Source organism: Monodon monoceros, unplaced genomic scaffold (assembly GCF_005190385.1).
Source record: "Monodon monoceros isolate NGI ecotype Baffin Bay Population unplaced genomic scaffold, NGI_Narwhal_1 Super_Scaffold_9, whole genome shotgun sequence".
Classification (NCBI taxonomy): Eukaryota; Metazoa; Chordata; class Mammalia; order Artiodactyla; family Monodontidae; genus Monodon; species Monodon monoceros.
The window spans coordinates 39,689,574-39,714,603 of record NW_021703786.1 but is presented as its reverse complement, the minus strand read 5'-3'; the positions used below and the strand labels follow the sequence as shown (position 1 = coordinate 39,714,603).

Genomic DNA, 25,030 nt, shown 5'->3' with positions numbered 1-25,030 from the left:
TTTTTGTAAAGTTAAGCTTTTATACACACAGTTGTATATTTAAAGCAATGGTTCTCAACCAGGGGCAATCTTGTCCCCTCCATCTCCTGGCTAGGGACATCTGCCAATGTCTGGAGACATTTTTGGTTGTCACCACTAGGAGAATGCCATGGCATCTAGTGGGTAGAGGCCAGGGATGCTGCTGTAATCCTACAAGGCATAGGGCAGCCCCCACAAGGAAGAATGATCTGGCCCAAAGTATCAGCAGGGTGAAAGCTGAGAAACCTTGATTTAAAGGAAAATACCCAGGGACTTCCCTGGTGACACAGTGGTTAAGAGTCCGCCTGATAAGGCAGGAGACACGGGTTCGAGCCCCGGTCCGGGAAGATCCCACATGCCATGGAGCAACTAAGTCCGTGCGCCACAACTCCTGAGCCTGCGCTCCAGAGCCCGTGAGCCACAACTACTGAGCCTGCATGCCACAACTACAGAAGCCCGTGTGCCTAGAGCCCGTACTCTGCAACAAGAGAAGCCACCACAATGAGAAGACTGCGCACCACCAAGAAAGACCCGATGCAGCCAAAAATAAAGAAATAAATTTATTAAAAAAAAAAAAAAAAAAGGGGCTTCCCTGGTGGCGCAGTGGTTGAGAGTCCACCTGCCGATGCAGGGGACACGGGTTTGTGCCCCAGTCTGGGAAGATCCCACATGCCGCGGAGCGGCTGGGCCCGTGAGCCATGGCTGCTGAGCCTGTGCTCCGCAATGGGAGAAGCCCCAACAGTGAGAGGCCCGCATACCGCAAAAAAAAAAGAAAAGAAAAGAAAAATACCCAATTGTTATAAAAAAAACATTTTTAGAGGGTAGAATTGAGCAATGGGCTAGGAGTTGTCACTGTTTATTTATTTATAAATTGATTGATTGATTGATTTTTGGTTGCACTTGGTCATCGTTGCTGCGCCCGGCCTTTTTCTACTTGCAGCAAGCAGGGGCTACTCTTCGTTGCTGTGCGCGGGCTTCTCATTGTGGTGGCTTCTCTTGCTGTGGAGCACGGGCTCTAAGCGCACGGGCTTTAGTAGTTGTGGCACACAGGCTCAGCAGTTCTGGCTCTCAGGCTCTAGAGCGCAGGCTCAGTAGTTGTGGCTTGCGGGCTTAGTTGCTCCGCGGCATGTGAGATCTTCCCGGACCAGGGCTCGAACTCGTGTTCCCTGCATTGGCAGGCCGATTCTAAACCACTGCGCCACCAGGGGAGTCCCTATGTCACTGTTTATACACAATTATTTTATTTTCTCCCAAAGAGTTATGATTTTTTAAATTGAAAAAACACAAATAAGGAATAAAGCAAACAGCACCATTTTTTCTAATAATAAAAGGAACAAATGCTTAGCGTAAAATATTCAGAAAACACAGAAGTAAAGAGAAGATCAGTTATGATCCTTCTGTATGAGCTAGAACGGTTAAGCAGCAGAACCCAACTGGAACTGTTTTGAGAAAAGGGGAAATCTGTCCTAAAGATGTTAGTGTCTCACGGAAGCCAACGGTACCCAAGAAGGATGCTGCTGAGCCTTGAGCTGCTGGAACCAGGACACTCAAGGTGTCTCATTCTGTCGTATTATCTGGCCATCTCCCCGTGTATTTGAACAATTCTCTGTCCTCCACTCTTTTCCTGGTCAGTTAGCCACGCCAGGGTCTCCGAGACCACCTCCACCTAGGTTCAGTGACTACTCGGAGGGTGCACAGGACTCAGCCCAGAGTCACACTCACGGTGATAAATCTGTGCACAGACTTATCACAGTGAAAGAACACAAAGCAAGATCAGCAAAGGGAAGAGCCCCGTGGACTCAAGTCCAGGCGCGCAGGCTTCCAAGAGTCCTCTCCAGGCGGAGTCACGTGGCGACAAGCCGTGAGAACACGGGAAGCTCTCCGGGGACTCGGCACCAGCGCTTTCTCCTGGGGGCTGGTCATGTAGACGCCCTTTACCTAGTATGAACCCAAACTCCGAACTCCCAGAGGTAAAGCAGAGGTTCAGCATAAACCACAGTGTTTGTACCAACTGTTCAGGCACAGTGAGCCTCTCTTATCAGCTCTGGGAACAGTGGGAACCCTCCCAAAATCCAAGTCCCCAGACGCCAGCCCCGGGCCCCCTGGCTGGCAGCCTCGTGGGCACAGCCTCCTCAGGCCCGCCACGCCCGCTCTTTCCTGCACAGCGATGAAAACACAGCTACACAGTGTCTGGTGCTGTATCGGAGTCACGTCTCTCTCAGCTGTAGTTCCGAACCCCCTGGCTTAGATCGGGTGCCTCCCCGGACCCGTCGGCAGTGGAGAGGACGTCATGGGGCTGCTTTGCGATCGTGTAGGTGAAGGCGGGGAAGACTCTCCCCATCTGCTGTGCACACAACCTCACAATCTACAACCTTCATTTGATATTGTTGTTCAGAAAAACCTTTTTATTGCTCAAAATTTCATCCATCTGGGCGTGCATACACAACTGCGAGCAGGAAAGGGGGGTTCCTGAGCACACTGGCTCGCGAGATAAAACCAGCAGGAGTTACGGGTCGACTGCACGTCTACCACAACTTCATCTTTATCCTCCAGACAAGCTCTACTGTTGCCTCACGTTGTAAGGCAATGCCTGGTGCCATTTAAAATGTCTCCACAACATACAGACGGCCAACAGGCCCATGAAAAGATGCTCAACATCGATAATTATTAGAGGAATGCAAATCAAAACCACAATGAGGTATCATCTCACACCGGTCACAATGACCATCATCAAAAAATCTACAAACAATAAATGCTGGAGAGGGTGTGGAGAAAAGGGAACCCTCTTGCACTCTTGGTGGCAATGTAAATTGATAGAGCCACTATGGAGAACAGTGTGGAGGTTCCTCAGAAAACTAAAAATAGAGTTATAACATGATCCAGCAATCCCACTCCTAGGCATATACCCAGAAATGACAAAAACTCTTAATTAGAAAAGATACATGCACCCCAATGTTCATAGCAACACTATTCACAATAGCCAAGACATGGAAGCAACCTAAGTGTCCATCAACAGACGAATGGATAAAGAAGACATGGTACATAAATACAATGGAATGTTACTCAGCCATAAATAGAAGGAAATAATGCCACTTGCGGCAACACAGATGGACCTAGAGATTATCATACTAAGTGGAGCCAGACAGAGAAAGACAAGTATCATATGATATCACTTATACATGGAATCTAAAAAAATGATACAAATGAACTTATTTACAAAACAGAAACAGACTCACAAAGAAAACAAACTTATGGTTACCAAAGGGGAAGGGGGGGGGATAAATTAGGAGTATGGGATTCACAGATGCACACCACTATATATAAAATAGATAAACAATGAGGATTTACTGTATGGCAAGCACAGGAACTACATTCGATGTCCCGTAATAACCTACAATGGCAAAGAATCTGAAGCCGTACACCTGGAACTAACACAATATTGTAAATCAACTATAGTTAAGTTTTTTTTTTAATGTAAAAGAAAAATGTCTTCACAAATCACCGTGGTTCATAAACAGCTGCAGAAGCAGAGACAGCAGGTGAAAAGGGGCCTCCACAGAGTACAGGCCGATAAGGACATTGGTTTACTACTGGGAATGCAGGAAAAGAGCCACTTTAATGACGATAAATAAAGCATTTTACATTCTCTGAATCATGCTCGCAGCTCTCAAGAGACCTGTCTCAGAAAAGAAAACAACCAACAGAGCCCCAAGTGGCCCGATGGAGCACAGGCTGCTCGCTATTGGTTAGGTGCTTGCTGGTGCTCGTCTGGGAAGCAGGGACAGAAAAACACAGTGCCGGCGACAACGACGTGGGTGTTCTTTCCAGATGCAAAATAAGGTTTGTTTTGGACAACACAAAGACTGCTTTTTTCTCTAACAGAGGAGAATGCATAGCTGCTAGCTGAGAGGTTAAAAACAGGCTCAAAGATGTCTGGGCCTTCGTGACAGCACAGCTATCTCCTTGCTAGCTCAACTCGTGCAATACAAAATCAGAAACTGAACAGATTCAGATACATTTTCAAGTAAGTCTCTTGACATCTGAACACTGGCTTCTTGCTATCTGAAACGCAAAAGCCAAATATGATCTGAATGATGGGGGATACTTGTGTACATCTTCATCTAAGGGAGGGGTCAGCCAACTTTTCCCGGGAAGGGCTCTTTTGCAACTACCCAACTCCACTCTTGTAGTACAGAAGCAGCCATAGGCAACACGTAAATGAATGGATGTGACCGTGTGCCAATAAAACTTTATTCATGAAAAACACGTGGTGGGCCACATTTGGCCCCTGGGCCATGGTTGGCTGAACACTGATCTGAGTCAAGACTTAAATGTTACTTAGTGTAACAGGATCAGACCTATGCTATTTCAAATGGCAAAAGCTTTGAGATGATATAAAATGTGAAAAAATAAGACGAGCCAGGCCAAAATGAGAAAATTCTGAGTTATAGTATGTGCCATTCAGGGTTAAGGACATTTTAGGTATACCACTTGGAGAGGCCCATTTTTCTGAAAAATGTGTGATCAATCTTTTAGGTTTATGTTTGATTTTCAAGCCCATCCTTTGTACTATAATTCCTTAGGTGTTCTGCTCTTCCACTTTAAAGTTTTTGTCAGAAAGGATCTGGTTTAATTGCTGACTGTAACACACTTTTATGGCCTTTTCCCTCAGACTTCACCCCCAAACTGTATGTCATAACACAACGATAGATACAAAGAATATATCTGGATTATGAATCACGATACTAAAGTGAACAAGTGTGAATCCCACCTCCCAAATAAAAACTAGAGGACCAACACCTTGCGTATCTCCATTTTACTTTTCAATTTAAAAAATTTTATTTATTTATTTTATTTATTTATCTTTGGCTGTGTTGGGTCTTCGTTGCTGCGTGAGGGCTTTCTCTAGTTGTGGCGAGCGGGGGCTACTCTTCGTTGCGGTGCGTGGGCTTCTCATTGTGGTGGCTTCTCTTGCTGCACAGCACGGGCTCTAGGCGCACGGGCTTCAGTAGTTGTGGCGCATGGGCTCAGTAGTTGTGGCGCATGGGCTCAGTAGTTGTGGCGCACGGGCTTAGTTGCTCCGTGGCATGTGGGATCTTCCCGGACCAGGGCTTGAACCCGTGTCCCCTGCATTGGCAGGCAGATTCTTAACCACTGCACCACCAGGGAAGTCCCTCAATTATTTTTTAATATACAAAGTAATACATGGATACGTTTTTAAAGTTATAGTTTGATAAGATTTATAATTTAAGTACTGGTTTCCTACCCTGCCTCCACCTACATCTCACCGCCATCTCCTTGATCTCTCTACAGAAGCTCTTCTAACTGCCTTTCCTAAAAGTAAATAATAGCTTTACTGAGATATAATTCACATACCATAAAGTTTACCCTTATAAAATGTACAATTCAGTAGCTTCTGAGTGTTCTCACATGGTTGTACAACTACCACCACTATGTAATTCCAGAACATTTTCATCACCTACAAAAGAAACCCTGTACCCACTCACTCCCTCTGAAACTGGATCCCCCTAAAATCGAATTCCCCTGCAGAGTTTATGATAAACCTCTCTATCTAAAAACCTTATTCCCTTCCATGTCCTGCCCCGTTCCCCTCAGGATGGAGGAGTATATCAAAGAAAAGGGGGGGACTGAAACAGCGCAGGATCCTGTGGGGCCTTCCCGTGTACAAAAGCCCCGTGTCCCCTGTCTCTTTTTTGTAGAAAAAAGGCTTTAGTCTCCTAGGCTTTTCCTGAGCTCCAAAGAGCAGATTTAAGCAGTTACTAATTAGGTAAGGAAGGAATGTGGAAAGAGAGGACAAGTGGTCAAGAAACAATAGTTCAGCATGAAAACAGAGTCCAGGTTCCTCCCAAGAGATACACAGAACAAGCTGACGCATATCCCTGAGTTGTTCCGCAGGAACTAAGACCCCCGCCCAGGTGGTGGATGGTGACTACAGGCTGGCCACAGCACGCAGACCCCAGACTGGCTGGAACCAGAAGGTTGGTGATTAAGATTCCTGAACCACCACCTGTTGCCTCACCTCCAGCCAATCAGAAGGATGTGCTCGAGCTGATTACACACCCTGCAACCCTCTCCCTCTCTTTGTCTTTAAAAATCCTTCCCTGAAAGTCATGGGGAGTTTGGGCCTTTTAAGCATGAGCTGACCGTTCAATGAATGGTACACTAGTGGCCTGAAGAAGAAAAGTCTGTCCCTGGTTGATCACGTAGGAAAAGTAAATAATCTGACCCGAAGGAAGAATCTGGGGTTCTCTCTGTTACGTCCAGATCCCAGCAACTCCACTCTACCAGCATTCTGTTGCTGCGGCAGCTTAAACGATACCCACTTACTGTTAGCTTGTGTTTAGTGGGTCAGAAGTGCCGGCAAGCTCCACTGGGTTCTTTGCTTCAGACGTCAAGGTGTCAGCTGGGCCGGGCTCTGCCCTGGAGGCTCTGGGACAGAATCCACTTCCCAGTTGACTCAGGGTGTTGCCAGAACTCGTCCTCTTAAATTTGCCATATGACCTTGATGGAATTGCCAGTGTCGGCCGCAGTCCAGGGCACGGCAGGGCCCTGGGAATGCAGCCAAGGGGCCACCTGCAGAGGGCGGGGTGGCTGCGCCTCTGTCCTGCTTCCTGGGAGGTCCCAGGACCTTGCCGATATCGGGGCTGAATTCCACGCATTCATCATTGTTACAGGTCAAGGCCCCTCAGCTAAGGGGCGGCAGAAGGCCAAGCAAGCCGAGCATTCTTAGCCTAGCTGAGGTCCGAGGGCATCAGGACAGGGACAGAAGGGACAAAGGACCCTGCAGCACCAGCCGGTCCACATCAGAACTGCTGGGTGCCCCCATGGCGTTTCCTGGGTGTTGGCAGGACCTCGGCGCTGCAAGGCCTCCATACTGGAAAGTCCTGGTCTCCTTGCTGGCTGTCAGCTCCTCTCCACGCGTACCCTCCACCTTCACACCCACCGACAGTACGGGTCCTTATGCTTCAGAGAAAACGCTCGGCTTTTACGGGTTCATGTGTTAGGTCCACCCTGGTAATCTCCCTTTTGTCACATATACAGTGGGAAACTCCACAGGGCGAGGGTCACTGGGCATCATTCTTAGAATTCTGCTCACCCCACCCACCACCATCGTGGTTTTCCACCCCTGTAGAACGCTTCCTGGTTCTTTAGAGATGGAAATCTCTCTGTCATAACCCCAAAGAGGGAACTAAAAGCAGATGAAGAAAGGGAGTAGCAGGGGTTCTGTGGGTCGGGTGGGATACAGCTAAAGGCCTAACCAGCGCCAAGCCCAAGACTGAGGGCAGCTGCAGGGCCTTCCCCGGAAGTCTGACTTTTCCCCAAGAGGATCCAAGGAAATCTGAGTTGAGCAGACCGTCTGGAAGGGTCTTCTCCTTTTAATGAGAGCCATTTCTGGCTCAGTGTGGGCCCCACCCCACAGTGCAGGTCTGCTCAGGCTCTACTGCCCACCCTCCATCCTGGGGCAACCCCAAGACACCAGAAAGCTGGGCCGGGGGCTCAGCCGAGGGTCTGGCTGGCCGTTCTAACCTTCGCTGCCACCAAATGAAGCAACCACCTCGCATTACTTCAACTCCAACTGATGCACCACTAAGGCCATGACCTCCAAGCTTAGTACTTGGTGTGAGATAAACACTGATGAAAACATGAGTCCTCGCCTTCTCCAGGTGAGCTGAGCCATCACCCAAATATCACCTCTCCGACCTTTGTGTTAAAATTGCATCCGCACGACCCGACATTCCCAGTCCTCCTTCCTGGCTTTATTTTTCTCCCTAGCACATTCCACTGGCTGATACAGTACATATTTTCCTTTTATATTTTAATTAACTGTCGTTCCCCATGAGAATGTAAGTTCCTCGGGAGCAGAGATTTTGCCTGTTCCATTTCCAGCACTTAAATACTACATGGCTCCAAACTGGCACCTCAATACAAATTCATTGAATTAATATAAGGAGAGTTCCTTTTTTTTTTTTTTTTTTTTGGCTGCTTTGGTTGCAGAGCACAGGCTTTAGGCACATGAGCTTCAGTAGTTGTGGCACACAGGCTTCAGTAGTTGTGGCATGCGGGCTCTAGAGTGCAAGCTCGGTAGTTGTGGTGCACGGGCTTAGCTGCTCTGTGGCATGTGGGATCTTCCCAGACCAGGGCTCGAACCCGTGTCCCCTGCATTGGCAGGTGGATTCTTAACCACTGCGCCACCGGGAAGTCCCATAAGGAGAGTTCTGATCTAACCCATCACACTACACTTTGGCGGGGTAAAAAGAAATCATTTCCACTCAAAATTACATGGCTACCGGTTTTTAAAAAGATGGTTTTTCAACTGTCTGAGTTTTCTACAATTTACTTTTGGCTTCCCAAGTCGGAGAGAACAAGCTTTAAAGGCCTGTCTTAAACAAACAGGTCTAGACAGAGAATATTTTGTGAAGAGTAAATAAATCAGACACATATGATTTGTATTTCTCTCCAAGTTTACAGAGATTTAACAATGAATGGAAGATACTCTGCAGGCAAAATCAGTTTGGGTTTCATCCAACGTGAGATGCTTTGAAAACTAGTTCAGAATGTTCACAAAAAACAAAGTAAAACAAAGCACTACAGCAGGAAATGTGATTCTCTCTCACACGACTGGAAATGTCTCGTCTAATCCCCCCCGTGACCTAATCGTAATGACATTCCACGTTCAAGGGCTGATTCCTTCTGAAAATTTTAATTGTCTTTTCGTACCTGTTCTAGCACGTCCCTCAGCCCACTTCTGTCAATCGGGGAAATGACAGTCCCTTCGACCACGGGCTGGGCCATGGCTGGACCTCGCGCCTGGTTGACTACTCCTTCCCATTTTCACTCTTCTGTTACCAGGTCTACTTCCTTCACCCTGAAACCTCCTGTAACCAGCTCTCCTCTCTGACTCCTTTGACCTTGGGAGCCTCTATTATTGGTCATTACCCTGACCTTTTCTTTTCCTTTTTTAACAGAAAATGAAAAGAAGGTGATGTCACGTATTCGGGACACTCCTCTCCTTGGGCAGAGTCTGATTTTGAGACGCTTGACTGCTGCTGTTACACAGACATCCCAGCTGCTGCCTTGCCGTCTGGGCTGGCTCTCGGCCAAGGCCTTGTTTTCTTGCCACCCTGAAAAGCTGGAGGTTAGGGAAGGAGGGTCGTGGTGCTGGCGGCTTCAGAATTTTTAGAAAAATGGGGTTAAAGGCACGGGAGGCTGGGTCTGAATAAGGAGAGTGGAGAAGTTGGCCGTTTTAAAGAGGGCGTGTCTTTAACGGGAAGGTAAAACAGTCCAACTTCCAGAAGAAAACGTAAGAAGATGTTTTCATGACCGTGGAATAGTCAAAGCTTCCTTAAACAGAAACAGAATGCACTAATCGTCAGAGACTGATAAATTATACTTAACTGAAATGAAGAACTTTGTTCAACCAAAGAGTGAAAATGCAACCACCCTGGGAGAGGATATCTGTCTATTTGACAAAGGACTTGTATGCAGAATATATAAAGAACTCCTGGAAGCAATAAGGAAAGAAAGACAGTCTGCTTCTAAAAATGGGCAAAAGGCCTGAGCAGGTGTCCCAAGACAGACAGCCCAGACAGATGTCCAGTGAGCACATGAAAAGGAGCTCAACCTCACCCTCCAGCAGGGAAACGCCAAGTCACAACCACAGTGAGACCCCACGTCACATGCGTCCAAATGACCAGGAGCAAAAAGACTGACAACAGCAAGTGCTGGGGAGAAGGTAGAGAAAACAGAAATTTCATAAATCGTTGGTGGGAGGTAAACCGTACAACTGCTTCGGGAATCTGGGTGGCACGATCTACCACACTTGAACACACGCACATCCTGTGGCCCAGCCGTTCCATTTCTAGGTATAGATCCAGAAGGAATGAGCACGTGTGTGTTCCAAGAGGAGTACAAGAACATACCAGCAGGATTTATGACAGCCCCAGAAGGGAAGTAACTCACCTGCCCATCAACAGCAGAAGGGATAAATGAATAACGGTGGGATCATACAATAGGTTACTGATGGGTTGAAGAAAATGAACAGACTTACAGTTATAGGCAGCAACATGGATAAATCTCAGTAACTTAACTTAAAAAGACAGGTGGAAATACTACAGTTTTTAACTTCCATTTATATAAAGTTCAAATGTGGGCAAAACGGACGTGGCATTTAGGGATGCACACTTTTGGAGAAAGCTATCAGGAACCGAACTGAGGACAAAGGTACCTGTGGGAGTCGTGAGGGGCTATGACAGGAAAATCACACAAAGGGTTTGAAGGACGGCAGTGCCGTTTCTGGGTGCGACTCCGTGGGTTTTCACTTGACAATAATTCATGAAACTATGATTCACACTTGACGTGCTTTTGTCTTTGTAATTTCATAATAAAACAACTTAAACTTATATCAGGTATTACTTCCTTGTTTAAACTTCACGGAAAACAAAAACTGTCCCAGCAAACCGAAACTCTTCAACTAAATGCAAGCAACTCCTAAAGTAACAGAAGAAGTTGAAGGTCCACCATGTGGGGACTTTATGTGAATTAGGAAACGGCTCCCTCTTTGGGAAGATGATTTAGCGAAAGCTGTCTGCTCGGGCTGAGCAGCCTGTCGGGCGCCCTGCTTGGGGGTTTATACCTCCTCTGAGCAAAGGAAAGGGCCCCCTCCCGTAAGAGACGCAGGCCTGCGTTGAGGTCACGTCTGCTGGGAGTACAGACGGGCCTTCAGTCCCGCCCGCCTCTCCGACGGGGCCCTTGGGGCCGCACAGACATCTCCCTCCCTGGCAACCCCGCCTGTGAGAACAGAAGCCAACAGTGACAGGCACAGTGGCCCAGCCAGGCCAGTACATACGCAGGACACAGGACCCCGCCCGCCCCCCCGAGCCGCTGGACGCTGGCTGCCACCGCCCCTTACCGCGTAGCCCTCTGTCTTCTTCTGGCACCACCTCAGGAGAGCGTTGCGCTTGGAGCCACCGTATTCCCGGGCCAAGGCAGCCAGGGGGTCTCTTCTTTCCACGCTAGTTAGAAAGGAGAGCACACAGTACAGAGAAGATGCTAACTTTTAAAACCCACAAATACGTAGGAAACAACTAACTAGATTAGAAAAGCAAAAGTCGAGGTCTATCCAGTGAGACTCTAAAGAAACCACCAAATTGGTCCCATCAACAATACATTTTTATTATGTCTCATGGTATGAAAGAGAAAGTAAATTGTGCTTCTTGGCTTTCAGAAGTCTGAGGAGGGTTTTTTTTTTTTTCTTTCTAATCTATCTGCTGCTCCATCCTTCTAGCCTTTTATTTATGTATCAATACTTATGTACAGTATCATTTTAATTAAAGACACCTATAGAAAAACACTCTGCATGCTTCAAGGCTACACCTATTTCCATGTAACAAATAAAAGGTAGATTGGAAGGGCATTTTAAAAACACCAGATTGGCTACTTGTGGGGAAGTGATGGGAATGGAGATGAAAAACAAAATTGGTAAAACTGACTCAAAATGGCGGGGGGGACCTGATACTCTGAAGGTGACACTCATACTCCTCAGTTTATGGTGCAGGAACTCAATTCTGAGCACCTGTTTAGCCAAAGGAAGTGATTTCACTAATTAATACCATATCATTCCAAGAGCAAGAGTTTAGGTGCCCCAGCCTCAGTTTTCTATAGACACCTATACTTTGTATGTGACCTAAAATTATCCAAATACTAAAGAGGGACTAAAGATCACACAGTGTCTTCCATGACGAATATCATGAAATGAGAACTACATTCCTATAGCATGTGGAACAGTATTCTATTTCCCTACACCACTAGGAGTAGAGGGAGAACAGGAGGTGGTGCACGTCTGGAGCGGCACCTGTAGCAACAATTTAAGAGCAACAGACAAATACTCTATGATAGGATTTATACGTGGGATCTAAAAATAAAACAAACTAGTGAATAGAACAAAACAGACTCACAAATATAGAGAACAAACTAGTGTTTACCAGTGGAGGGGGGCCGATATAAGGGTGGGGGGATTAAGAGGTACAAACTACTGCTTGTAAAATAAAAAATCTACAAGCATATATCGTACAGCACAGGGAATATGGCCAATATTTTATAACAACCATAAATGGAGTATAACCTTTAAAAAGTGTGAATCACTATGCTGTACACCTGAAACATATATAATATTGTAAATCAACTATACCTCAATTTTTTAGAAAAGAGTAATAGGATTTCCTCCCCGATGTATGTATCATCAGGGCATATATACAAGAATGTTCATAGCAGCACTTTTTATAATAGCAAAAAACTGGAAACAAGCAAATGTACCTCATCAGGAAATGGATAAACTGTGGTATATTCATACAAGGGGATACTGTATACCAATAAAAACTAAAGAGTTACAGATGTATGCAATAATGTGGGTGAATCACAGGAACAATTTTGAATTTAAAAAAATGGAAATAAACACAAGATGTTTCCATGTATACAAAATGTTAAACATATAATTTAAATAATATAGTTTATACTGCTAGAGGTACAAACATACATGGTGATAGTATAACGAAAAGCAAGGCAAGTTCAGAATGGGGGGGCAGGGAGGTGATACCAATGAAACGGCTGATAGGAAATTTCAAAAGTAATGATTTTCTTTTCCGTAAACTAGAAGGTAAGTACCCAGGTGCATCTCCATTGTACTGTTAATTCTTCATGCCTTAGACATATTTTATTCTTCTTCTTTTGTATCCATTCACTATTTAATTACAATGACTTTTAAAAGAGTAACGGGACACTTCTGGACCTCAGGTGATTTCTCTCCCGTGTACCCAGCATATTTGTAAATTGGGGTCCATGAGTTTCTGTGGTCAGAATCACCGTTAACGATGAAGTTCTGGGGATTTTGCCTGTTTTTACTATGCCTGGTCTTAATTCATCACTTAACTCATCAAATTTGTCAGCCAAGTTTCTAGGCCTGACAAATCAGAGAAGACTGAGGGAAGCCTTGGAAAAGATTTTCTGCATAAACAAATAAAACATTTACCAGTTTTCTTTAAAATTATAAAGTTAACTAGGTATGATTGCAATAATAATACGACAATTTCCAAAGTAAATAATTTCTATTCTATTATTGTTTTGTCTCAATAACATGAATATAAAAATGAAACAACAAATTAACTTCACTAATCTAACCTTTCATGACGAATGTATAATATAAATAGCATATTAATATACACATAGGCTGTTTATATACATTTCTGGCATAAAGAAAAGAGAAATTTCAGAATAGCACTAATTCTGGTACTTAAAGCCTGTTTTGATTATTTAAATCTCTTGCACATAAACAAGACAGAAATGTAATATCTGGGGCTTTAAATTAAACCTCTGAAAGATATGACCTCATCTATTTGGGTCCAAATATAGGCCACACCCAAAGATATGACAACAGCTGGCCTGAGGTATTCAGACTTATATAAAATCCTTTTATAATACTCATAATGGTAGTTCTAACGTATGTTAAAAAGCCATTACTTCTAAAGTAGCCCATTTTGTGTATTCATCTACCTGCCTATTCGTAAATATTTACTGAAAGGCTCAGTGTAGCACAATACAAGGGGCTGAGAAAGAGATTAAAGTGTTAAGATGAAGTATTTACTGTCCACTAAATTACAGCCCAAACAGGGACCATGGCACACATACTATGCAACGGTAAATTAAACACCAAATGGGTGTCAGACACCAAAGGCAGAAAAGGGGGTGTCCCGGATACCGGGTGGTGAGCTGCAACCTCAGGGAAGGGCTGACACAGATGGAGAAGTGGTATTTAGAGGAGTGTGAAAGGACAAAAGGAAGACAGTTCGGCCTGAACCTCGTCAGCAGTCAGAATTGCTGGTGTGACACTGCAAAGGCAGGAGACATAACAGGCTCTGATGGATACCTGAGTTTGCTTTGTGGCTTCCAGCCTCCGGTGGGAGCGCTCAGCAGCCTGGAGCCCCCAAAGCCCAGAGAAGGAGGTCTGCTCAGGGACTCGAGCGAGGGGCTCTTGCGGAGATAAGGGTCTGGTCTCAGGTCCTCGGCCCTTCCCTTCAGAAGATCTGTGGGGACAAGAGAATCGCCCGTGTGAGGAGGAGAGACCCGACGGGTCACCACACTCTCCAGTACAATCCTCACATCAGTGTCACGTACAAATGCACAACAGACACTGACTCACTATGCTGTGCACCTGAAACCAACACAACATTTTAAATCAACTACACTCCAGTAAAATTATTTTTAAAACTACACAACAGATACAGATGGAGATACACAGAGACACTTTCTGGACTGAGTGATGAAAATGCAAACAGGGACGTGGTGTTTTCTAGAAAGGATTCTCCAGGCAGGACTGGCTCCGTAATTCATAGGGACTGATGCCAAGTTAGCCCCTCGTTCAAAAATTACTCTGAATTTCAAGATGGCACCAGCAGGGCACTGAACAGAGATCCTGCTTCTAAGAGCCTTTGGCAGGTGCGCAGGTGGCCAGGCCTATGAAGCCAGCCCGACCCCCGGTGAAGCGCCATGTTCTAATGAACGCGCATCTGAGGGAGGGCGCCAGCAGGAAGACCTCTAGTGGGATTATCGGGTCAAAATGCTGGAACAGGAATGACACCCATTTCCCAGGACAGGAAGCCATGCCAACCACAGGGCCTGGCTTGCCAAAAATCAGTCACGGTATTTCTACTAAGGCTCCTCTCTGCTGTCCTATTAGTCTGTGGCAAAAGAGCTAATGAAACAGCCTAACCCTCCAGAGGATATTTCCTGAAGGATCACAAAAGTGCAGAATGGGAGAAAATTCCCAAGACTGTCTAGTTTGTATGTGCAGAGGGTCTGGGAGCAGGAAACGGGTCACTTGCTTGATGCCACACACAGCTGGTGACCAGGCCGAGCCCAGCGTCCCTCCCCTGACGCCACAGTCGTGGAGAAAACAATACTTGCGCAGCTGATAGCATCAATTATGGGTGCTCAAGCTGGGAGTGAGGCTAATTAGCTGGGAAGAGCAGAGAAAAACAGAGTCTACACCACTAAAGGGAACAACAAAAACAGCGTATTAACTCCAGTCCTGCAGCTTCTGGGGACGTGATGCTGCAAGGCTGGCCGGAAAGCAGACAACTGTCACCGTGCAGTCCTTTCTGAGCCAAGTAAACAGAATCACCTGGGTGGACAGGGGCCTGCGGGGGGGAAAGGCGGGTGGCTGAGGACGAACTATTTACTGCCGGGCAATCGCCGCTGTGGCCTCAGCGTCAGTATTTATCTTGTCAATGAAAAGAACGGTTTCTCTACACAAAGGAAACTTTAGAGCTGGAGGAACAGAGATTACCAATACTAAGACCAGAAGTTCACCTGATGCACTGAAAAATGGTTCAGATGGTAAATCTGACGTTACAGATATCTTACCACAATTGAAAAAAATAACACAGCCCTGTGCTTATAACCAAGTCATTCCTATTTCACACTATGTGGCAAACAAATGTGGAGAACTCAGCGCGGGCACCCCCTCTGGTTTCCTTATTCCTCTGACCCTGGACAACCCGTGGTCTCTGGTCACCATTTCCTCTTCCTGGAAGTCATTATGACAACTTGAAGTCCTATACAAACCGTGACCACTTCTCTATGAAGCTGCTATCAGAGCGATCGCCAGCCTCGTCACCAGAAGGCAGCCGGGCAGAAAGAATCAGGAAAAATCCTATCCTGGTCCCAGAGCTACTCAAAATCAGTGTGGCCTTTGTAAATCGCTTAAGCTCTTCAGGGCTTGAGTCTCTTACCTGTAAAATGCAGGGAACGGACCAAGGTAATCTTTAAATTCTCAATGTCGGGGTTTATCTAAGGCTAAAATCCTATTAATTCCATGAAAAAGAAAAAATTCAGAAGCGAAAAAAATAAGGTGGTGAGGTGAAACAGTTTACAGTCAAAGGGTAAAACTTATCTCACAGAAACAACTATTTTAAGGATAAACCTGTGTTTGACCATGACCTAAAAAAAGGATAGTGGGGATGTCTTTTTAATTCACCATGTCACAGAAACTGACGCTTAAAAGACACAAAGGATTTCTCTCCATGCGGTCTAGATTTCTGGCTTTCTCTCCTTCTAACAGGCACCAGGAATACGTCAGTTAGTGTTCTTTTCACTGTTTTTGTTTCCTCATAGCAGTGACCTCGCAGCCAGCCATCAATTTCCAGGGTGAACGTTCTACACAGCCGGAACCTTCCGCTGACGCCTCCCGGCTCTGGGGTGTGAGCTGACTCCACAGGCGACAGTGCGTTAGGTGACAGCAGCCCCTCCGCGGCTCTGTCCCCAGCCCGGCTGGGTTCACTCAACCCTCCAGGCCGTCCCGCGAGGCGGACGGCACGATTTCTGTTTCGGAGATGGGGGAACCCCAGCGCCGAGGGCTGGAACAGCCGGGCCAGAGCCGGACCGTAGGCAGCAGGGGGGCCAAGGTGCAAGCCCACAGGCCATCCCGCCCCGGTTCCCCCTCAACAGCTCCTTCACATCGGCCATCAGCACGGCACGTGCAGCAGGAGCGAAAATGAGGCGCGTGTGGCCCTGCGGTCACAAGCAGCGCTTCGCTGTCGGGATCCGAAGTTTTTAAAACATGGCATAACAACAGGAAGAGGTCTACACTCAGAGACAAAGACGGCTCAGAAGAGGCATATTTTAGGTACTGTGGGAGCAACAGACCTTCAGAATCAGACAAGATTTTTTTCTCAAAATAGTTTCTTTTAAAGATGAGATAGTCTCTTGAGATTTAGTTAAAAGAACAGACAAAAGACCTCCAGAGCCTGACATTTCTCCCAAACTCATGCACCCTGAGAAGTGCAGCCAGCAGAACACAGCTGGGGTCTTGTGTCCATAACACATACACTCAGAATTTGAAATTGTTTGCGACAAATGCCACTTATTGCAAATAAATGATTCTTTTTCTAAGCTCAGTTTCATGCAAAGAAAAGAAGAAAAGTTGACCTCACAATACGTAAGTCAAAACTACTTCCTATTTAAGGTGATTTACCTGAGAGGGGAAGGTCTGGGAGATCCAAGCGCTGAGTCACTCCTTTGCTGGCCGGCCGAGCACTACTGAAGGTTGAATGCCTCTGAAACCAAAAGGTACCCGCACATAGGTGGACGTGTCACATCAGGGACAGCATGAGCAAGGGGTGTGTGCGTGTGTGTATGCATGTGTGTGCGGGTGCGTGTGTGCGCACGCGCATATAACAGTTCTCAAGCTCGTTAGAATCCCCAGGGGGACCTTTTAAAACGACTTCTTTATTTGAATAGGTAATAGATCCTATTAGGAACAGAAGGGACACAGAGTGAAAACAAAGTCTCCCTTTCACTCCCATCACCCAGTTCTTCTCCCTGGGGTAATTGTTATTAATCAGGTTTGTGAACATCTTCCTGGAATATTCTATGTATATTCAAGGATGCGTGTAAAAAAATACTGTTTTTTAATGGCCAACGGGTACATGAAAAGATGTTCCACATCACCAGTCATCAGGGAAAAGCAAATCAAAACCACAATGAGATAACGCCTCCCACCTGTAAGGATGGTCATTATAAAAAAAACAACCACCACAGAAAAAACAACTGTTGGTGAGGGTGTGGAGAAAACCCTCATGCACTGCTGGTGGGAATGTGAAACGGTGCCGCTGGTATGGAAAACAGTAGGGAGGTTCCTCAAAAACATAAAAATAGAACTACCACGTGATCCAGCAATCCCACTTCTGGGTAGATACACAAAGGAATTGAAAATGGGATCTTGAAGAGGTACCTGCACACCCATGTTCACTGTAGCATGATTCACATTAGCCAAGAGGTGGAAACAACCTAAAAATTTATTAACAGATAAATGGATAAAGGAAGTCTCTGCATGCAATGGAATGCTATTTAGCCTTAAAAAAGAAAGGAATCCTGTCACTAGCTACGACCTGGATGAACCTAGAGGGCAGGATCTGCTGACAGGGGCTGCACCTGTGCCGTGGCCCGAAGGCTGAACCTAGATGTTGACAGAAGTGGTCCCAGGCTGCACTTAGAGGAAGACTTCCTGATTCTGGCAGAAATAGATGTTCCTTTAATGGGCCAACTCTGGGGTGTTCTGGGAACGTTTGCTGAAGCTCAGTGCAGATCAGAGCTTCCCCTGCAGCCTTCCCTGTGTTAAATTCCTTCCTGCTTAACTAGCTAGAGTGACTGACGTACTTACAAAAGAATGAGGATACACATTCATAGAGAAATAGCCCCTTGAGTGGGGAAAAATTTGTAGAAGGAATTTCACTTTTGTAATAAGCTTTTTGTTTTGCTTTTTTTTTGTTTGTTTGTTTTTTTGCGGTACGTGGGCCTCTCACTGTTGTGGCCCCTCCCGTTGCGGAGCACAGGCTCCAGACGCACAGGCTCAGCGGCCATGGCTCACGGGCCCAGCAGCTCCGCGGCATGTGGGATCCTCCCGGACCGGGGCACGAACCCGTGTCCCCTGCATCAGCAGGCAGACTCTCAACCATTGTGCCACCAGGGAAGCCCCACTTTTGTAATAAGTTTAATCCAAAACAACCTAAATGCCTATCAACAGAGGAGTGGTTAAGTTAATCACTGCATTATCATACACCCTTCAAAAAGAATGAATTATTTCTCCAAACACTGACATTTAAAGATATCTGATATATTCCTTCATTTATTCAACATATATTTATTGAGCTTCTACTATGATATGATTATGTGCAGCCACTGTTCTAGACAAGAGATATAACATCAAGCCAAAGGGATAAAAAAATCCCTGCCCTCAGGGGTACATGCCAATGACAAAGCGAAAGGAGCCAATGTCTGAATAACATGTAGTGTAACCCAATTTATAACACTTTCTCTCCCTCACTACACCCACACACACACTCCCCCCCCCACACACATACACACTTTTTTTTAAAAAAATAAATAAATTTATTTTTGCTGTGTTGGGTCCTCGTTTCTGTGCGAGGGCTTTCTCCAGTTGCGGCGAGCGGGGGCCACTCTTCATAGCAGTGCGCGGGACCCTCAATGTCGCGGCCTCTCCCGTTGCGGAGCACAGGCTCCAGGCGTGCAGGCTCAGTAGTTGTGGCTCACAGGCTTAGTTGCTCCACGGCATGTGGGATCCTCCCAGACCAGGGCTCGAACCCATGTCCCCTGCATTGGCAGGCAGACTCCCAACCACTGCACCACCAGGGAAGCCCCACACATTTTTATGTTAAAGAGAAACATCTACAATACACAACAAGCCATAAAGAGTGGTTATTTCTGGGGCTAGGGAACAAGGGGGATTTTTCACTTTTTCCCTTTTATACTGAAATTTTTGGAAAAAAAAGGTATTTGAAAAATAAGCACAAGGGCTTCCCTGGTGGTGCAATGGTTAAAAATCCGCCTGCCAATGCAGGGGATGTGGGTTCGAGCCCTGGTCCGGGAAGATCCCACATGCCACAGAGCAACGAAGCCCGTGCACCACAACTACTGAGCCCGCATGCCACAACCACTGAAGCCCACGTGCCTAGAGCCCATGTTCCACAACAAGAGAAGCTGCCTCAGTGAGAAGGCCGCGCACCGCAAGGAAGAGTAGCCCCTGATCGCCACAATTAGAGAAAGCCCGCGCGCAGCAACGAAGACCCAACGCAGCCAAAAATAAACAAATAAATAAATTTATAAAATTAAATAAGCACGAGTTAAAAATTGGAAATAATCTAAAAGTCAACCATCAGTAGGATGGATAAACCATCAGTAGAATGGTATATTTACACAAAGGAACATGACACCGCAACGAAAAAAGAACTGCCACAAAAACAGGAATGAATCTCACAGACTCAACGTTGAGCAAAACAATCCAGTGACAAAGTCTGAGGTCACAGAGAACTAATCTGTGGTGAGAGGTCAGAGAACGGTTCTTTCTAAGGGGTCACTGACGAGATGGTGGCATGAGAGCCCCTTCTGAGGTGACAGACATGCTTTATCTTGGTGTTGGTTACACATGGAAGCATTCAAGTTATGTATTGAAGAGGTCTGTACTTCATGGTATGTGAATTATAGCCAGTGGTGTGCTGCAGCTGGTGTGTACCTGCTCATAGGGCCGATTGATAAATCTTCAGGAATTGTGCAGGCTAAGCCACTAAACACAGCTGTTATTAAAATGAGACTATGTTAAAAGCAAAAGTAATAAATACTCAAAACTCATTGCTTCCTAATTATTTTTCTACATTTTGCTAATGGGGTTTTCATACCTGCTGTGTCTGTCTTGTACAAATACTATCTAATGTACATCTCTTCTCAACCCCATATGCACTGAGGTCGTAGAAAAAGCTTGAAATTGGCCACAACGGGAATGTTTACCAAGAAATTGGCAAACACTACAAATCCGGGCTCTTTCCCCCAAGGAGCCAGTTGTAAAACATTTACTAGCAAACTTGTGTTTATAGCTCAATAAAGATAAGTAAAAATGAAGCATGACCTCTTTCACTTTTATTAAATAAAAAATGATTATCATAAAATAAATAATTGTTTTATTTGGTTTTACACAGAAGGTGGTGGAAGTTACCTTCAAGGGCAAAAAAGTGAAAAAAGTATTTTTTTTAAAGCTTAAAAGATCCCAAACAATATCCATAACTACTAATAACATCAAAAATGGAACCTGTTGATGACAAGATCAACCTTAGCTCAGCAGAGGCAAAATGCTGAGTGCTACTGATAACAACAAAGGCCCTGGTCATAGAAATGCCGAGAGGCTGTGGTCTAAAACCTTCAGGTTTTACATGCAGTGAACTCTAAGAATTTATAAATTGTAAACATTCTCTCTCTCTGGGGGCATTTTAAAAAATCGATTGCTTGAGTAATATACCCAGTTCAATGTCCACTTCTAATAAAAATTACAATCTTCATTTAACTGAAATCTTTGACAGTGTCATCTTATGGGAAACCAAGAAAGAGGCATTAACAAAACTGTATGACAGGGGCTTCCCTGGTGGCGCAGTGGTTGAGAGTCCGCCTGCCGATGCAGGGGACACGGGTTCATGCCACATGCCGCGGAGCGGCTGGGCCCGTGAGCCATGGCCGCTGAGCCTGCGCGTCCAGAGCCTGTGCTCCGCAACGGGAGGGGCCACAACAGTGAGAGGCCCGCGTATCGCAAAACAAAACAAAACAAAACAAACAAACAAAAAAAAACCGTATGTCGTTTGCAGCATCTCAGAACTTCCTCAGGAATCAAAAGGCAATTTTTAATGAAAGTTTCATTATTATTATTTTAGGCGTACTAAAAAAATGTTCCATGTGCCTCAAAAAAATAAACCCACTGGTTTTTGGTTCCCTTTTGTTGCCTGGGTACCGCTTGACACCAGCCCTACCCCCCCACTCCACGCCGTTGGCTCTGATACCTGCATTGGAGAAACAGCGGCAGCTGGAGTGGTCCTCACGGGGATTCCGCTCAGGGGGCTCCTGGAGGCCTTATGGACAGAAATGTCCTGCCCAGCTCCACCTGCCAAGAAAAGAGATGGGGACATTTCTACGCTGCTCCGGTTCAAAACAGCAAATAGTAGTTCCTGACTTGCTACTCTTTTTGGTGACTAAAAAAGTATCCCATGATGCTAATTAGGTATTACGTATACTCCTTCACCCACTTCTGCCCTGGACCAGTATTGAACTGGGGAATGAGTTGGGGGGAGTTAACTAAATGGGGGCTGGTCTTCGATGCAGGACACACGCGGAACAAGAAAACACACAGGTGATGAGTCACCTACAGCAGGCAGAACAGAACGCTCTTGCATTAACCATTATTGTTCATTCCTTTCCCACCTTCACAGACCGAGTGTAGTCACTGAGCCGTCACAGCTTCCAGTCTTTGTAGTCTAATCTTAATCTAATTTAGCCCCAAACTATTTTAGCAGAGACAGCATCCTAGGATTAGCTGTTACCCTGGCCTTCCAATACAACAGGCATATCTGTTGCAATCAAGGGAAGAAATATATTGCATTTTGGATACAGGCACATTTGGTTTCTTCTCTTTACTGTATTTATGGGTGTACAGTATAGAGATGCATTTTTCTCATGTGGCGGTAACAGTGACTAAAGGTGACTTGTGAGCCAGGCAGACATTGCCAGAAAAAGCTGGGAATGTCCCACGATCAGGAACGACAGATCAGCACCAGCGGCCACACACAAGACCGGGGGAGAAGCATGTAACAGCACGTTCTAGGATAAAGGAGCCCAGGGTGTCAGCAAGGCAGCCGAACACACAGATCAGCGCCTCATTTCCCAAGAGACGAAGCCTCTGGCTGACCCTGCTAATCCTCACGAGATGGTAAGAAGGCGTTCAGCAGTGACCTGGATTTAACAGACACAGAGGCAGAAGAGGAAGGTGGAGAGGCAGGAACTGGAGTTGCAGAGAGGAGGACAGGAGAGCTGACTCTCTCTGTTGTCTCACTGGAGCCCCAGAGGGCATCATGCACCATGTCTACACGTGGATGGTCTGGGAAGGGCCCCGTGGTCACGCCAACGTGGGGCCAGGGTGGTGGAGGACGGGCTTGATCCATGGGGCCACGGTCTGAATTTGAGTTTTGCTTATGAAACAAAATGACGAAATACCTGGACGCCCCAAGTCAAATGACTTGATAAGGGATTTAACGGTGGTTGCAGACTCTGAAGATGTCGGAGGAGTTCTGTTCACGTAGCCGCCGTGCCACCGGCCAGGAGCATCCACCTCGGAGGGCTCCGAATCTTCCTTCACAGGTCTGCACGGCAAAGAGCAAATCAGATTGAAAAGGTGGAGGATGTCCCCACGGGACACAGGACACAGATGGAAACAACCAACGTCGAGAAGAGAAACAAATCGGGGAGGGGGATCGCAAACTGAAAATCCTGTTTTCCGTACCAGCTTTGCATTTTAGGAAATAACGTGGGTACCGCTCTTAATTTGTATCAGAGATGTTTTCTCCGGAATGGCCAGAGATAGCATTTTTCTATGTAGAGTGACTCGACATGAGCTCTAAATAAAAAGGATGTAACTGTAAACTGCAAAAAAAACCCCAAATGTTATTTATCATAAAACAGTTAGCTTACTGTCCGTGGTGGATACAACGGGTTGGTGTGTCGGTGTGAATCTAATCCCCACCTGGCACACAGAGGTTGGAAAGATGACATTTCGGGACCCCCCTGCAGCTAGGATTTCAGATGGGGGATTTAGGCTCCCGTCAGAAAGACTGGACAAGACGTGCACCAGGACCTGAGTCAGGAAGGAGAGGCCGGGCACAGGGCCTTCACTACGCTGAGACAGACGGAAGCAGAGGCAAGGTTCTCCTGCTGCTGGAAACTGGTGGCAGCTTTCCGACCAGGCAGGCAGCTTCCTGGTTTAAGGCTCCCCTTCACGGCAGAGGCAGCAGCTGGCCTGGCAGCCCAGTTCTGTGTGCTGTAACTTCGAGCGTTGTTCCTGGAAGCTCAGCCTGGAGTCTGTTTCTCCAGCAATCCCCCCATCCCCCAACAGTCCTGCAAGCCCTTTAGTACCTTCCTGCTTAAACCCACGAGGCGGCCATCTCTTAGGTACAAGAGAATCCTGACTCATATGTGTTTGCCCCCCCAAGAGAATGGTAACTGTACTCTAGAGCAACACTGCAGCTCTGCATGAGCTGAGGCTTCTCCGCTCTCCCACACTTTCCTGGTGAGTTCTCTCTGTGGTTTCCAGACTGCAGCACAGACTCACAGAAGAGCCTTTTAAAGACAGACCATCTGCGTCAGTCCTCCCATGCATGGCTTCCTCATCCAGGGGACGTTGGCCTGTCATTTAATCTCCCTGTGAATGTGCCAAGACAACACCTCCCAACTCCCCATTCCTAAATCACTGCTCTTTCTATTGTGTCAAATTGCCACAGCTGTTTTGCAAAAAAGATGACTAATTTATGAGAATATGGTTCAAACAGAATACTTCCGGCAAGGTCAGTGGAAGTTTAAAATATTCATTTATTGATCTTTTTAAAAGGAACCTAGCTACTCATAAGCTCCTGTGGTTGAATTTACTTGTCCTTAATCCTCAAAGCTTTCTCCTGTTGCCTTGTAATCAATGTGAGTAGAATAAATTTAAGTGAAACAGAACTTAAAACGCTTAAGTCACACTGCCCTACACTCTTGTCTCCACAGTCCCTTCTTTCGAGTGAAAAAAAAAAATCAGTAAATTGATGACATTTTCTGGAACGAAATATCAGATATTTCAGAAATTGGTAAGGGGTTGTTTGTTTTTTTAATCGAATGGGGTTGGTTCTTGTTATTTTCCCTGTTGTGTCACACAGTATAAAATCAGATGGTAAGTAGGAAGAGAGAGAGCGAAATCAGGTTAGGTACGAGCTGGGGAAAAACCTCTCATTTCTGTCCCAGCCATTCTCAGGAAGGTGATGCAGAGGGCACCTTCTTGCCCATCCATGTACCCGCCCTGCCACCTGGCCTGGAGGATTTAGAGCACCCCTCAAAGGAAGACTGTTGTTAAAAGTCCACTTCTATTTCACTCCTTGATAATTTAATAAGAATAAAATTACATTCCGCTGAGGTGCTCCCTTTGATTACCTAAGTTTCTCTGTGACTCACAACATCAACTGATACAGAGGACTCATTTCAACACCATAAGGAAGTAACAAGGATGCAAGAAGCAATCCCAGCCCCTCTGCTTTCAGGTATCAAGGGCAGCATTCCACACTAGCAATGCTAGTCTGCTGGGCTAGGACAGCAAGAATGAGTGTGAGAAAACCCAGCCAGTTGTTTAAGTAGGTTAACGAAGCTACTGGACTAAAGACCTACCACGTTACATAACAGCGATATATGTGTGTGTGTGTGTGTGTGTGTGTGTGTGTGTGTGTGTGTGTGTGTGTCTAGGGAGAAGAAGCATGGGGTGTGTGTGTGTGTGTGTGTGTGTGTCTAGGGAGAAGACCCACAGAAGTGTGTATGTGTGTGTGTAGGGAGAACCACAGAATGTGTGTGTGTGTGTGTGTGTGTGTGT

General features: G+C 46.0%; 1 protein-coding gene across 4 annotated transcripts in view; it reads right to left on the bottom strand.

Moving 5' to 3' along the window:
- SPECC1 (sperm antigen with calponin homology and coiled-coil domains 1) overlaps positions 1-25,030 on the bottom strand; it is a 257,971-nt gene that overhangs the window by 42,076 nt on the left and 190,865 nt on the right. For all 4 annotated transcript variants that reach the window (XM_029211776.1, XM_029211774.1, XM_029211778.1 and 1 more), the window contains 5 exons: positions 22,636-22,781; positions 21,429-21,529; positions 17,063-17,144; positions 13,958-14,114; positions 10,949-11,051 (listed from right to left, as the gene is read on the bottom strand). In XM_029211776.1, coding sequence (XP_029067609.1) covers positions 10,949-11,051; positions 13,958-14,114; positions 17,063-17,144; positions 21,429-21,529; positions 22,636-22,781 — 589 coding nt within the window. The remainder of the gene's footprint in view (positions 1-10,948; positions 11,052-13,957; positions 14,115-17,062; positions 17,145-21,428; positions 21,530-22,635; positions 22,782-25,030) is intronic.